The sequence below is a fragment of the Ahaetulla prasina genome, chromosome 3, assembly GCF_028640845.1.
Source record: "Ahaetulla prasina isolate Xishuangbanna chromosome 3, ASM2864084v1, whole genome shotgun sequence".
Taxonomy (NCBI): Eukaryota; Metazoa; Chordata; class Lepidosauria; order Squamata; family Colubridae; genus Ahaetulla; species Ahaetulla prasina.
This window is the reverse complement of record NC_080541.1, coordinates 31,919,862-31,934,683: the sequence shown is the minus strand read 5'-3', so window position 1 is coordinate 31,934,683 and position 14,822 is coordinate 31,919,862. Positions and strand designations below refer to the sequence as shown.

At 39.3% G+C, this 14,822-nt stretch overlaps 1 protein-coding gene across 1 annotated transcript in view; it reads right to left on the bottom strand.

The window, feature by feature from the left end:
• Positions 1-5,294: 5,294 nt before the first annotated feature.
• STK3 (serine/threonine kinase 3) overlaps positions 5,295-14,822 on the bottom strand; it is a 129,891-nt gene continuing 120,363 nt past the window's right edge. Inside the window, exon 11 of the mRNA XM_058175597.1 lies at positions 5,295-9,218. Coding sequence (XP_058031580.1) covers positions 9,060-9,218 — 159 coding nt within the window. The 3' untranslated portion in view covers positions 5,295-9,059. The remainder of the gene's footprint in view (positions 9,219-14,822) is intronic.

Below are 14,822 nucleotides of genomic sequence, written 5' to 3'. Positions count from 1 at the left end.
TTTCTTTTCATTATATATACGCTGATATGTTGTATAGTTGTTTCATGCTTATGCTTATATATACTGTTGTGACAAAAAAAAAAGGCTGAACTGAGCTAGGCGATTTAAGGGGGAATCAGAAGATCAGTAACCTGAACTGTTTATATGCATTGACTAGATCTCAGAGACAGTTTTGCTAGCATGCTGACCTAGTGGAAAGGCATAAATAATTTATCAAATTTCTACACCACCTATCTCACCTGAGTGACTCTGGGTTGTTTACAAATAGAAACCTACAATGATGTAAAAAGCAGAAAGAATTAAGATAGAATTAAGAGTAATGTTAAAAATTAAGGTTAGAAAAAGTTAAAGAAGCAGAGGAAATGTCTTCAATACCCCCCACCCCACCCAGGGCGGTATATCCAGAGGTGGGTTTCAGCAGGTTGTGACCAGTTCTGGAGAACTGGTAGTGGACATTTTGAATAGTTCGGAGAACCGGTAGTAAAAATTTTGACTGGCCCCGCCCCCATCTATTCTTTGCCTCCCAAGTCCGAGCTGATTGGGAGGAAATGGGGATTTTGCAGTATCCTTCCCCTGGATTGGGAAGGGAATGGAGATTGTACAGTATCCTTCCCCTGCCACGCCCACCAAGCCATACCACGCCCACCAAGCCACACCCACCACTGGGTATATCACTCCAGAAATTGGGGGGGGGGGCATCTCATCTCTGGGAGTAAGATATTCCAAAAGTTAGGGGCAATGACAGAGAAGGCTCTCTTTCTAGATCCCACCAGTTGGAACTGTTTAACCAATCTGCAACATGCTCTCCCTGCCTGATGAGGTGGGACAGGTTGACGTAATTGGTCCTATGCCATGAAGGGCTTTAAAGGTAATAACCAACACCTTGGATTGGATCTGGAAGCAAACTGACAAACAATGCGGAAATAACAATGTCATCCAGATAGGAATCTCATAAACATTCAAACATCATGCTGACATTTACATTGTGTTTGCTTTTTCCTTTGTGTCATCTTTGTGTCATCTTTGAAAGGTAGTAGGGCAAAGTATGTAAGCAGTGATTTTGCTTTTGCTCAGCTCAGCTCAGCAAGCTGCTAACATTTTGTTGGAAGCCTGGTGTACGCTGTACTTGTTTGCACACTTAATACTTTCTTTGCTGTAGCTTCAAAATGATTTGGTTGCTTTAAGTGTGACTCACTTAAAGCAACCAATATGACTTTGGCCCGACATTAGAATTCTCCATACATTTGATACATTCTGTACAAAGGTGAGTTTCAGCAGGTTCTGATCAGTTCTGAAGAACCGATAGTGGAAATTTTGAGTAGTTCAGAGAACCGGTAGTAAAAATTCTGACTGGCCCCACTACCATCTATTCTCTGCCTCCCGAGTCCCAGCTGAACAGGAGGAAATGGGGATTTTGCAGTATCCCTGCCCTGGAGTAGGGTCGGAATGGAGATTTTACAGAATCCTTCCCCTGCCACGCCCACCAAGCGATGCCCACAGAACCGGTAGTAAAAAAATTTGAAACCCACCGATTCTGTATATCAGACCTCGAGATGAGGAAGGCTACATAATATTTAAAGATGAACTACAGATTGCAGAACTTAACTGGGTTTTGATATAAATCAATGGGATTAAATATTAGTGGGTAAAGGCTGTCTATTAAATTCTACTTTGAATTACTTCCTTACATGTTTAGCTGAACTTTTCCTCGTAAGATTGGGAAGTAAAAAAAGAAAAGAAAACTATGCTACTACAACAGCTACTATGTTCATTTAGTCACCTGGAAGGAATCCAGTTTGATTCCAGGACATTTACCTTTAGCCTTGGTTGATAAATTCTTTTGGAAAGAGTCTTAAACAGGTAGAACAATTTTATCAGATGATCCATAGCATAGCATTGTGTTTGCCTTCTATGACTCTTTTTTCAGTTGCTAATCAAGTCAGCCTTATTCTGGACATGTTTTCCAGATTGTTGGGGAAAATATGCTGACTCTGTAAACTGCTTAGAGCAGGGGTGTCCAAACTTGGCAACTTTAAGACTTGTGGACTTCAACTTTGCTGGCTGAGGAATTCTGGGAGTTGAAGTCCACAAGTCTTAAAGTTGCCAAGTTTGGACACTCCTGGCTTAGAGAGTGCTATAAAGCACTATGACGCGGTATATAAGCCTAAGGGCTATTGCCATTGCTGTTTCACCTATTTATTAAATAATCAAGTTATCAACATCGATGTGGATGGGGTTAAAACATCATCATTATATAATATACAAATGGATGAAGACTATTGCTTAACATAGTGTAAGCCGCCCTGAGTCTTCGGAGAAGGGCGGGATATAAATGCAAATAAAAATAAAAAAAATAAAAAATAAAATAAAATCATGATAGCTTGGCAAATGTCAGTAGTTTCAATCTTTAGGGGATTTTGTTATTTTAAGGGGGGAAACATGAGAAGCATTGTCCCAGCATTGTTCTCTATTCCAAAGAGAACAATATGGCCAATCTACCGAAGCATTTATGTGAAATAGGAGGGAATGGGAGGAAGATTATTGCCATGAAACTTTCTCCCAAGCTCTCTTATTAAGCAAATGGTGAAAGTGACTACAGTACTCGGGGCGGTGGGTGGGTGTGATGGGGGTACCAATAGCTGTTTATAGCCAAGGTTCTCGGACCTATCCATCTGCCCTCTTCATCTTTTTCACTGGCTTTGAATAAGGTGTTAACTGCTGAGAGATGACAGTAGAATGAAACTTCCCCCAATAAAATATTTCTCTATTAGAAGGGAGTTACTGCATTGTTGTCAATTCCACTGCATGTAAGAAACATTTCTAGCTGCAAGTTGGTTTACTACTGACTTTCTTAAAGTAATCCATGTATTTTGTACCAATCTCTTTATTTAAGACACCTTCTGGGATACCACTCTCTGATTTTCAAACAGCAGACTAAACATGATTTCCATTGGTGTCTTCTAGAGAAAACTTAAAATGCATAGACTTACCATTAAAACAAACCATATTCTAAGCAAAACTGGCAAGCTTTTACGTTAGTTTTAAGACATGCACATCTACAATTGAATAGTTTAATTTCAATGGAATTTTCTTCCAAATAACCATGTCTGTCAGGCTGCCTCTGATTATAACTAGGAAAGAATACACCTTGACTTCATTTGCAAATAAAGAAAAGTACTTTTACTAATTACATCTGGATTGCAGCAGGGTTAAGTTGAATCTGAGACAGAATATGGCTGACAATCTGTATCACCCTATTCCTCCCTCCTCTGCCCCAAAAGGTCATCAGGTCTGGTCCAATGCCAGCTCCTTCCCGGGGTCCCGTGGTAATCTTCTTCCGCAGGTCTCTGGTTGTCAATCAAATCAGGAATGCAATGTCTGTTAGCGTTCGCGCCCAAACATTCCTGTGAATTCAAAACATTAATCTCTCCTCCCACCTTAATTATGTCAGACCGACACTCTTAAAGGCCCCTCTCTTCTTAACTTGAATCCAATAGCTATTTACATTAGAAATACAATCCCATTCTATCTAACAACTGAAATACAATCCCCTTCTATCTAACGACTGAATATAAGGAGTACAAAGAGATACGAAGTTTGGAGTGGAGGCTGACAATGTCTAAGGCTGTACCTAAATGACAATTCCAGGCATGTTTATTCAAAAGTAAATCCCTCCAAGTTTAATTGAACGTTCTCAAGTAAGTGTGTTTACTACAGGTAGTTCTCAACTTACAGCAGCTCATTTAGTGACTGTTCAAAGTTACAACAGCACTGAAAAAAGTGATTTATGACTGTTTTTCACAGTTACGACCTTTGCAGCATCCCCTTAATTATGTGATCAAAATTCAGCTGCTTGGCAACTAGTTCATACTTATGCCTGTTGTAGCGTCCCGGAGTCATTTGATCACTTTTTGCAACCTTCTGACAAGCAAAGTCAATGGGGAAGCCAGATTCACTTAATAACCGGGTTACTTACTAACTTATCAACTGCAATGATTCATTGCGGGGTGCCTCAGGGGTCGATTCTCTCGCCCCTCCTGTTCAACATCTACATGAAGCCGCTGGGTGAGGTCATCAGTGGTTTCGGGGTGAGTTATCATCTGTACGCTGATGATACTCAGCTGTACTTTTCCACCCCGGACCACCCCAACAAAGCTGTCGAAGTGCTGTCCCGGTGTCTGGAAGCCGTACGGGTCTGGATGGGGAGAAACAGACTCAAGCTCAATCCCTCCAAGACGGAGTGGCTGTGGATGCCGGCACCCCGGTACAGTCAGCTGTAGCCGCAGCTGGCTGTGGGGGGAGAGTTATTGGCCCCAACAGAGAGGGTGCGCAACTTGGGTGTCCTCTTGGATGGGCGACTGTCGTTTGACGATCATTTGGCAGCCGTCTCCAAGAGGGCCTTCCACCAAGTATGCTTGGTGCGCCAGTTGTGCCCCTTTCTTGACCGGGATGCCTTATGCACGGTCACTCATGCCCTTGTCACTTCCCGCTTGGACTATTGCAATGCTCTCTACATGGGGCTGCCCTTGAAGTGCACCCGGAGGCTGCAGTTAGTCCAGAATGCAGCTGCGCGGGTAATAGTGGGAGCAACTTGTTGCTCCCATGTAACACCAATCCTGCACAGTTTGCACTGGCTTCCTGTGGTCTTTCGGGTGCGCTTCAAGATTCTGGTTACCACCTTTAAAGCGCTCCATGGCTTAGGACCCGGGTACTTACGGGACCGCCTGCTGTTACCTTTTGCCTCCCACCGACCCGTACGCTCACACAGAGAGGGCCTTCTCAGGGTGCCGTCCGCCAAGCAATGTCGGCTGGCGGCCCCCAGGGGAAGGGCCTTCTCTGTTGGAGCTCCTATGCTTTGGAATGAACTTCCCCCTGGTTTATGTCAAGTGCCTGATCTTCGGACTTTTCGCTGTGAGCTGAAAACACACCTATTTATTCAAGCGGGACTGGATTGAAATTTTATTGGGGTTAGTTATATTTTAAGATTTTAAATTGTTTTAATATTTCGGCCACATTATAATATGTTTTTTAATTTCTTTTAATGTTTATATAGTATTTTTACTTGGCTGTACACCGCCCTGAGTCCTTCGGGAGAAGGGCGGTATAAAAATCGAAATAAATAAATAAATAAATAAATAAATTGAACTGTAGCATGAAATGTCGTAAAATATGGCAAAACTCACATAACAAATTCTCACTTAACAACATAAATTTTGGGCTCAATTGTGGTCGTAAATTGAGGACTACCTGTACTCTTCAGTTTAAAAATACTAGTTGAAATGACACATCAGGCATTGATGGAAAATAGGTTTTTATTCAAAATGGTAACAAACATTTATCTTTCAGGGTTTTGGGAAATTGTACTTTAGAACAGTAAAACTTTTATATATGAGACAGGAAACAAACTATAAACCAAACTGAGTTAAAATTTCAAAGTCTATACTAGAATTATTGCAAGTTTTAATTAAAAAGAAGTATTTTACAAAAATGTATATTTTTAGTAGAAATAAAAGTGGTTGTGGGCACAAGTAAGGTATGTTTCAGTAAACTTTAATAAATATGAAATAATAAAAAGGTCAATTGCATATAACTCCTATCCCTAAATTTCATTATTATACAACTTGTTGCCTTGATCGGTTAACTGTAATAAAATCAAATCATGTGCTCAAACTGACTATATTAATACAATAACTGTAGAGAAATTCAGAGAATTCCAAATATTATAATTTGTCTGCTACTTTCCACAATCTCATTTGCTTTAGACTAAAACTTTAATCTATAGTGTTCACTAGAGTTCCATTTTTCTAGAATGACAGGGAAAGTGTGATGTAACATTTGCCGCTTCTAAGCAAATATATATAAAGTTTATTTCACTTTATCCTAAGAATGATCATTCATCCTCTAGCTAACATCTCTCAGCTTAATTTACAATAAAAGCACAAATTGTCTATATAAATCAAATTTGAAACACAATAAAACTATCAACAATCATCATTTAAAACACCATTCAATTATAAGCAGCAGAAGCTAAAGCAAGCATCACAAAAAATAAATTGGAAATAAAAAAATATTTGTGCCCATGCTTTCAATCCTAGCTTTGTCTCTTCCTGTCTTGATATATTGCAATTAACTCAGAAAGTCTTCACATAATGATGGGTTTCAATTATGTGTGTACTTGGAAATTACAGCTAGGTTCAGAGCAAGACAGACTCTGAAATGACAGTTAGAACCATTTTTAAATTTCTGGCTTGTTCTGAACCTTAGTTTGTTATCTGGATGCAATGCAAAACTATGGTTATCGTTACTGAAAACTTCCTGGGTAACTCTGGCAAGTCAAGAAGGACAGTATGAGGAAAGAGTGAAGATTGTGCATATCTTATTCCAAAATGTGCATGTCAAATCTATGTTAGTATCTGAGCAGAGATCTTTCCAAGTGCAATGTGTATGTCTTAACCTGGCAGTTGGCTTTAATATTGTCTTTCTGGGTTTCACTGTGTTAATAATAATAATAATCAAAGCAATACCAAAAGAAAAAATCAAGTAATTTTTAATTGGTTAAATTGCATAAGGCACACCAGGAAAAGCCAAGGCTGATGACCTGATTAATCTTTTTTGGTATTTTTCACAGATAGGAAAAAAGATGATTTAGACATTCATTTTTTTTAATGTACAAGATTTCAGAATGCTCTGCATAACTGAGGATATTAAAGAAAGTTTCTAGTTGGACAAATCTTACTTGGGACTAATCTAAATGACTAACCTCATTAGACTGAACATATTCACTCTTAGCTCTCTATGAAACAATGGGATTCTGAACTCCTCATCACTAGCAGTGAGTGTTGGTTTTTCCACTAAGTCAAGCAGCAACCGTTTCAGTATTTTTATCCGCCCCCCGCCCCCTGCAGGGTGGATCATGACTGGTTCCTGCACTTTTAGATCCAAGAACCTATGCAGTCATATACTGGCCAAGAATTATAGATAGGAATCATTCTTAACTGTTGAGTTCTATCCCATTTGCACTCTACAGACTCTAACACAGTTTTGGTAGCTATTATTACACACAACTCTGTTTGCATTTTAATTGCTTTGAATAGAGGGCACTCATAATACCAATTATGCATTATTTTTGTAACATCATATATTATTATTAGGAATAAGGTTTTATAAGTTACATTAGAATCACTTATAATTATCTATACATCTATTTGCCATTTAGCAAAATGATTTTGATGCCTTACCTAAGAATATTAATTCACAGTAAATTGCAATCAATCTGATGATATGAAAAACAGTAGGAGACATTAGCCCCAGTGAGGTTTACACCATAACTTTTTCTATTTCATTCATTAAAAAATTATGGTTTATAGCAGCTCATTTAAGCTAAAGTGATTTTCAATTTATGTTTTGGGTTTCAATTTATGCACATGTATTCATACACATGGTAAAATTGTTCTTAGCTGAAACACAAAGGAATGGTAATTTATTTCAAATATTTTAAGGCTTTTCAGAATACACTGTGGTCTTCCAGTTTTCAGTGCACAATTTTAGTGGCTCACAATGACTGAAACGCACAATAAAATGGACAATTCACTAAAATCCAGAATCTTAACATGTAAATTAGTGGCAAGAGGGAAGGTAAGGACAAATTAAATCTGTGGCCCTGTTAGCATAATGGTAATATGACTTACAAAATAGATTCCATAAGCATACAAAAGTAGCTATTTATACAGACAATATAATACATTTCACATATTAGACAGAAGAATAAATGAAAAACGGGGGGATGCGATAGCATATTGAGGAAATTGAATTTAAAGGGCATATTTCCAAGAAAGCACCTAAGATAACAGATGAAAATATCTATCCAACAGTACTGGGATACCTACAGGAACAAACCTATTACCATGGAAATGATTAGAAAGAAGAGCTGCTGAAGGGGAAAACTATCAGGAAAAAAAATAAGAAAATAAAGAGAAAACATGAACGAATGGAATCAGAGTAATTTTCTTTGGCTTTTCAATTAGTGTTTCTCAGAGTGTGTTTGTAATAGGAAAACATTTCTAAATTTCAATAAAATAAGGGGAAAGGATAAGTGGAGTAAATAGATAAACAGATTATAGAATAGCCTTTATTATGGAGCCAAAGGAGATAACTGAAAATTATGCAAAATGAAAAAGAGTGATAGATAGAAATATGCACTATAAACTTAGTGATCTGCATTTTTCTGTATTAAAAAGAAAAGGAGGGAGGGAGGGAGGGAGGTGGGAAGGAGAGACAGAAAACACAGTATATAGGCACTTGTTTCTTACATTGTAAGATCCTGCCTATTGTATGTGAAAGGGACAGGCTTAAGACAAAACCCACTTGGAATTTCTCCAGTGTAGTTCCCCTGGAAAAAGGAGTTGCTTAAGACTGCAGAACCCTGTTATTTTCAAAGAGAGATGCCCAAGAGAGTAGGCTGCATGCTCATCCTTATGTAAGTATTTCTCTACACTCAACATCAAGCTCCTGGATCAAAACCCCATGAGACCCATGTGTGTGCTTACAAGCCAGCTGGAGCTAATACTCTACCTGAGTCAGCCCTTAATACAGCAATACATTCCATTTAGAGTGTGACCATTAACATACACTTAACTTACTCTGCCCTGGCTTCCACTAACTGCAAGCACCATTTATAGTTAAGAAGCATCAAGCATAAAAATAAATAAATCACCAAAGCATGTGGAATAAATATGCCTTTAAATGATAGGCGCATACATTGCCACTTAAAGCTCTGCATTAATTGGAAAATTTGAAATAGTTTGAAGTCTTACTAGGACCCCAAGTCATTACTGCATAACACATACAGCATTACTGAAACACTGCTGAAAGAGATCAGGAATGTGAAACATCTATTGTATCAAAACATGAAAAACAGAGCAGATTTTTCACTTGGGCTCAAGGACATTTAGCGTGCTTTCCTTTTGTCCTTCTGCTTGAGTTGTTGCAAAGCTCAAAATATTCGCCTTTCAAAACCTGTAGTTATGAAAACTCTCCCAGTGTCTATCTTCTTACGAAAATCAGAAGTTTTGTTGCCTTCTTTTTTTTGCATCCATAGCATCCAGAATTGGTTGTCTTTTAGCAGTATATCTTTGACGAAGCTCTTCAATTTCACGCTCCATCATTGGATCTAAAGCTTTTAATCTCATCTGCAGCTCTTCCAAACTTAAGTTTTTTAACTGTTTGGGTAAGAATAAAAAAATATTTCATTAATAAAAATATTTTCACTCATATGAATGCACATGAATCATAACAATCTGCTTCTCTCATAGTCTCTTATATAAAATGAGGTATCAAACATTGAATTAATCTCATCCAATGGACTGCGCAGGAAACATTTATTATCAACCAGCAGATTACATTTAATTAAGTTTGTATTTAGCTGCAGGACAGACAATTTTCAACATTATGAATAGAATAGAATAGGTTTTTTATTGGCCAAGTGTGATTGGACACACAAGGAATTCATCTTGGTGCATATGCCTTCAGTGTACATAAAAGAAAAATATACCTTCATCAAGCTACAACACTTACAACATTTAATGATAGTCATAGGGTACAAATAAGCAATCAGGAAACAATCAATATCAATATTGATGTTCCATGGCTTAGGGCCCGGGTACTTACGGGACCGCCTGCTGTTACCTTATGCCTCCCATCGACCCATACGCTCTCACAGAGAGGGTCTTCTCAGGGTGCCGTCCGCCAAGCAATGCCGGCTGGCGGCCCCCAGGGGAAGGGCCTTCTCTGTTGGAGCACCTACTCTCTGGAATGACCTTCCCCCCGGTTTGCGCCAAATATCTGACCTTCGGACCTTTCGTTGGGAATTAAAAACTCATTTATTCATTCAAGCGGGACTGGACTGATTTTTTAGATTTTTTAAATTTCTAAATTTTAAATTTTAAATTTTTAAATCTTCTGTAATTTTATATGGGGTATTTTAGGTTGGTCAATTTGACGGTTTTAATTCGGCCACTATTGAATAGGTATTTTAAATTGATTTTTAACTTTGTATACTTATTGCTTTTTATCTTGGCTGTACACCGCCCTGAGTCCTTCGGGAGAAGGGCGGTATAAAAGTTTAATTAATAAATAAATAATAAATAAATAAATATAAATCATAAGGATACAAGCAAGAAAGTTACAGTCATAAGTGGAAGGAGATGTCTGTTGGGAACAATGAGAAGATTAACAGTAGTGCAGATTTAGTAAATAATTTGATAAGTGTTGAGGGAATTATTTGTTTAGCGGAGTGATGGCGTTCGGGAAAAAACTGTTCTTGTGTCTAGTTGTTCTGCTGTGCAGTGCTTTATAGCGTCAATTTGAGGGTACGAGTTGAAACAGATGAGACACAAATTATGAGAAGGTATGCTGTTCTGAATCACTTATTTTTTAAAAATTATTATGTATATATGTATGACAATATATTAGCTCTCAAAATGACCACTACTGACAAAATGACAATTGGAGCACTATTATACATTGACTGCTTAGACTGTATCTTCCTCACAATAGCTAGAAGTAATGGCAAATTCAGTATGAGGTTAAACAATTGCTACTGCTATTTTACTGTTATCCTGCTTTATTCCAGGAAGCTAATAATTGAGGTTGGTAGGGAGAATAACAACAACAACAACAACAACAGAGTTGGAAGGGACCTTGGAGGTCTTCTAGTCCAACCCCCTGCCCAGGCAGGAAACCCTACTAGGGTTTGTAGTTTTCTGAGGAATAGGAGGAAAGCTTTGAACAAAGCTTATTCAAAGCTCCACTTCTCTTCATGTATAAAAAAGACAAAAACTGTGATGTGATATAGTGAAAAACTGTTATTATCATCCGCCTTCTTCTTAATTTGTTTTCTCATATGCCTACTTGTAGTATCTTGCAAACTCATGACTGTACAGAACTGGCTATGCTAACAAGTCCCCAAAGCTTTTTTTTTTATGTAGATACTTTTGCTGGATTACACCCACGCTTATTTCAAGGCGAATTAATTTAGGAAAATAAAATTCACCTGAAAAACGGTCCAAATTAAGTAAAAGAAGAAAGCTTTCTCTACCAGAATTAGCAATTTTCAAAGTACTCCTTAACATCCTTAGGAATTTTACAAAAATAATGAATAAGGGGCTTCTGCAATGATAATAATAAAACTTTTAATAATAAGACACCTGCAATAAACTGATAATACTGGAGCCTTATCAACCAATATGATGCTCTTCAGGCTGGGGCTCCTCACCTGCACTTGCAGGAATAATCCAGTTTCAGAATGGAAAACACAACAGTGACGTTGATATTTATTACACCATCCTGGAGCAATCACAGTCCTGTCAAAGCTGGTGTCTGTGTATGCACGCATGCCAATTAAATTCCCACATTTTTTAAAATAAGTTTAAACAATCAACACTAACATCTATTATTTGGCCTCAAGGTTAACTGATACTCAGTATTTCCAACAGCATTGATCTAAATATTAGGAAAAATGTTGACAGTTGAGAAAAGGATCAAATTAAAGATTAAAAATTTAAGGTTGCCATCAAACTGATTTAAAACAGAATTAGTTATAAGATTAAAAACTATTGTTTGAAAGTATTTTGGGATGCCATATATTAACGGCAGCAAGGATCGCTGTAGCATATGTATGGAAACAAAATAATGTTCCAGGAGAGGAAATAATAATTCGAAAAATTTTACAGTGTGCAGAAATGGACAGGATGACGTTAGAAATTAAGGAAAGGGAAGAATCGGAATATTACAAAGTGTGGAATAAATTATGATTGGTTGGAAAAAGAAATCAAAATTATAAATTCGATTGTTAACCTAAGTTTAAAATTAGGAAATGTAAATTATTGGATTGGTAAATAGAAACCAATGTAAATATAAGTATGTAGAGGAATGAGTAAAAAAGAACAGAGAATATATATCATTGCCGATACGACAAGCTGTAAAATATGCAACGCTATGTTTGTTATGTGTTTTTAATGTGTTTTTGGTTTTTTTGTGTGTGTGTGTTTTTTCTTCATTTTATTTTTAAGGATGAAAAGCGTAATAAAAATTATTTTTTTTAAAAAAAGAAAATATTTTGGGATAACTATTAGCAGGTATTAATAAGAATATTAATTTAACAATGAAATTCCAAATGAGAATTCAGTGCAGGAAAAACTTACTTAAAGAATGTGACAACAGCAGATTATTTGAAATGAGAGATATTCCTAAGTATGTTTATCAATAAAAAAGAATATTTGTAGCTCAGGACTGAAAAGAGTATGTTTACCTAAATATGTTTAGCTGCATTTCTCAATTGGATTTTAGTATAAACTTTAATTTTTATTACTAAAAATTGTCACGATTTTTTCTGTGCCTAAGAAGTGGACTGAAATAGAAAAATGAATAACTAAAAATAGAAAATATGCATAGTTATAAAATATTCTTTTTTAAAAAAGTCATCAAAATTTCCCTTGTTTTCAGTATAGTGCCTTCCCTAGGCTGCAAATATCCATTCATTCACCAGGTGGAAACAAAGAGATACAGAAAACTATCTGCTACTATCTAGTGGTTGTCCAGATTTCTGCAGCTCAGATATGCTAACTCTAGTATTAGAAATGCTGTGTAAAATATGCTTGCATACGTATGTGTGCATAGAATAATGTACTAGGCAGAAAATGCAACTCACCACTGAAGAAAGTTATAAGAATGAAATATTTTGGGAAATATTAAGAAGGCAGAATATTATATTTCCCTGGATGAGAAAAGGAGAAACAGGCTTTTAAAGACAAAGAGCAGCTCCCTGCCCCCAGCAGATATTTGGTGCACATTAAGACTGGGCCAGCCTTTCTACAAAACAAACAACCTCAACTCCAGGATGATGGGATTAAGACATGACTCTCCAGGACAGCAGTCACCAATCAGTGGTCTGCGGACCACTGGTGGTCCGTGAGAAAATGTTGGTGGCCCGCGGCGCACCTGGGTGGAGGAGCTGCTCCCGGATAAGCAATGGTCAATCCCGTGACTAGAGCTCTGGAAGATGGGACTGGCCAGGCAGCTCACAGTGGGGCTGTAAATCTCCGCTGTTGAGGGAGGTTTGGGCAATTTGTAACTTTGCAGCAGAGCCCTCGCCGGCTGGAATGAGGTAATGGTGCAAGGGGGGGGAATGGCGGTGCAGGCAGGCAGAAGCAACGGGTGGCGGGAATCCCAGGCTGTTTCTTCCCCCTGCTTTAGTTTCCTATCGGCTAAACCCACCAGTGGCTGTCCCCGCCCCTCGCCCTCCCTTCCCAGTCACTCCTCCTCTGGCAAGGGAAGGAGACGGGGGAAATGGAGATTTGCTCTGTATTCCAGAGTGGGAGCTGGATCTTGCGGCTGTTTCTTCCGGCCCTTATTGGTGCTCCTGCACATTGGTCTCTCAGGGAGACGCTTGACTTCCCCTCAGCCCCAAGACACTGGATGGCCCATGAGATGACAGAGAGAAAGAGAATGAGAGAGAGAGAGAGAGAGAGAGAGAGAGAGAGAGAGAGAGAGAGAGAGAGAGAGAGAGATGGAGAAAGACAGGGAGGAGAGAGAGAAAGAGTCATAGAAAGAATGAAGCGAATGAGAGCACTACCTTCTTGGAAGAAGTGCAGGGGGTGGGGCTGAAGGGAGATGTCTTGCATTAAGTATCAACCCCCCGTCTCAATTTCATGAGGTCGGCGCAGCAGGCAGCAGTCCTTCCCGGCGCGCCTTGTTTCTCCGGAGCACTCGCCCCCCTCCCACTTCTGCCCACCACCTCCTCCTCCTCCTCCTCCCAGAGTCTCTGGGCTGCTTACTCAGCCGGAGGGAAAACTAAAATGGCATTCCGCTGCCCGGCTTGTCTGCCTCCCCAGGGATGTCACCCAGGGGGCCGCTCTCTTCACGGCTCTTGCTCGAAGCCGCCTGGCTCTGAAAGGGACGCGTGGAGAATCAGAATCAGAGAGAGAGAGAAAGAGTGGGGGGGAGAGAAAGAGAGTGGGGGGAGAGAGAGAGAAAGAGAGAGAAAGAGAAAGAGAATGAGAGAGAAAGAGGGGGAGAGAAAAAGAGAGTGGGGGAAGAGACAGAAAGAGAGAGAAGAGAGAGAGGAGAGAGAGAGGGGAAGAGGGGAGAGAGAGGGAGAGAGAGAGAAAGAAAGGGGAGAGAGAAAGACAGGGAGGAGAGAGAGAAGAGGGAGAGGGAGAGAGAGATGAGAAAGAGTGGGGGAAGAGAGAGGGGGAGAAAGAGAGAGACAAAAAGAGAGAAAGAAAGAGAAAGAGAGATGAGGGAATGAGTGGGAGAGAGAGAAAGAGAGAGTGGGGAGAGAATGAGAGAATGAGAAAGAGTGGAAGAGAGAGGGGAGGGGGGAGGGGGGAGAAAGAGAGAAAGAGAGAGGAGGGACAGTGCCTGAAGGACCCCATCCCGTCACTGGGAGTCCAGGCACTTCAGCAAGCGGCACGCTGGATTCGTATTAGTGGTCCCCGGGATTTCAAATTATGAACTTGGTGGTCCCTGAGGTCCAAAAGGTTGGGGACCCCTGCTCCAGGACATAATAGGATTATCTAGCTCACTACATGGCACAACCAAGCCCCTTCATTACATCACCCAGCACGATTCAACCAATCTCGATTAAGACAAACATGATTCCACATGGGAATCTGCAACCAACAGGATACATGCCCTTGCCACAGGATCAGGAAGCTCAAGGTCAAAGCCCAAGAGAAGATATAAATAACAGTCACTCTCCACTCCATGTGGTCAGCTGCCCAGGACCTAAAACCCACGTGGTCCTGTCCACCATTAAATCATCC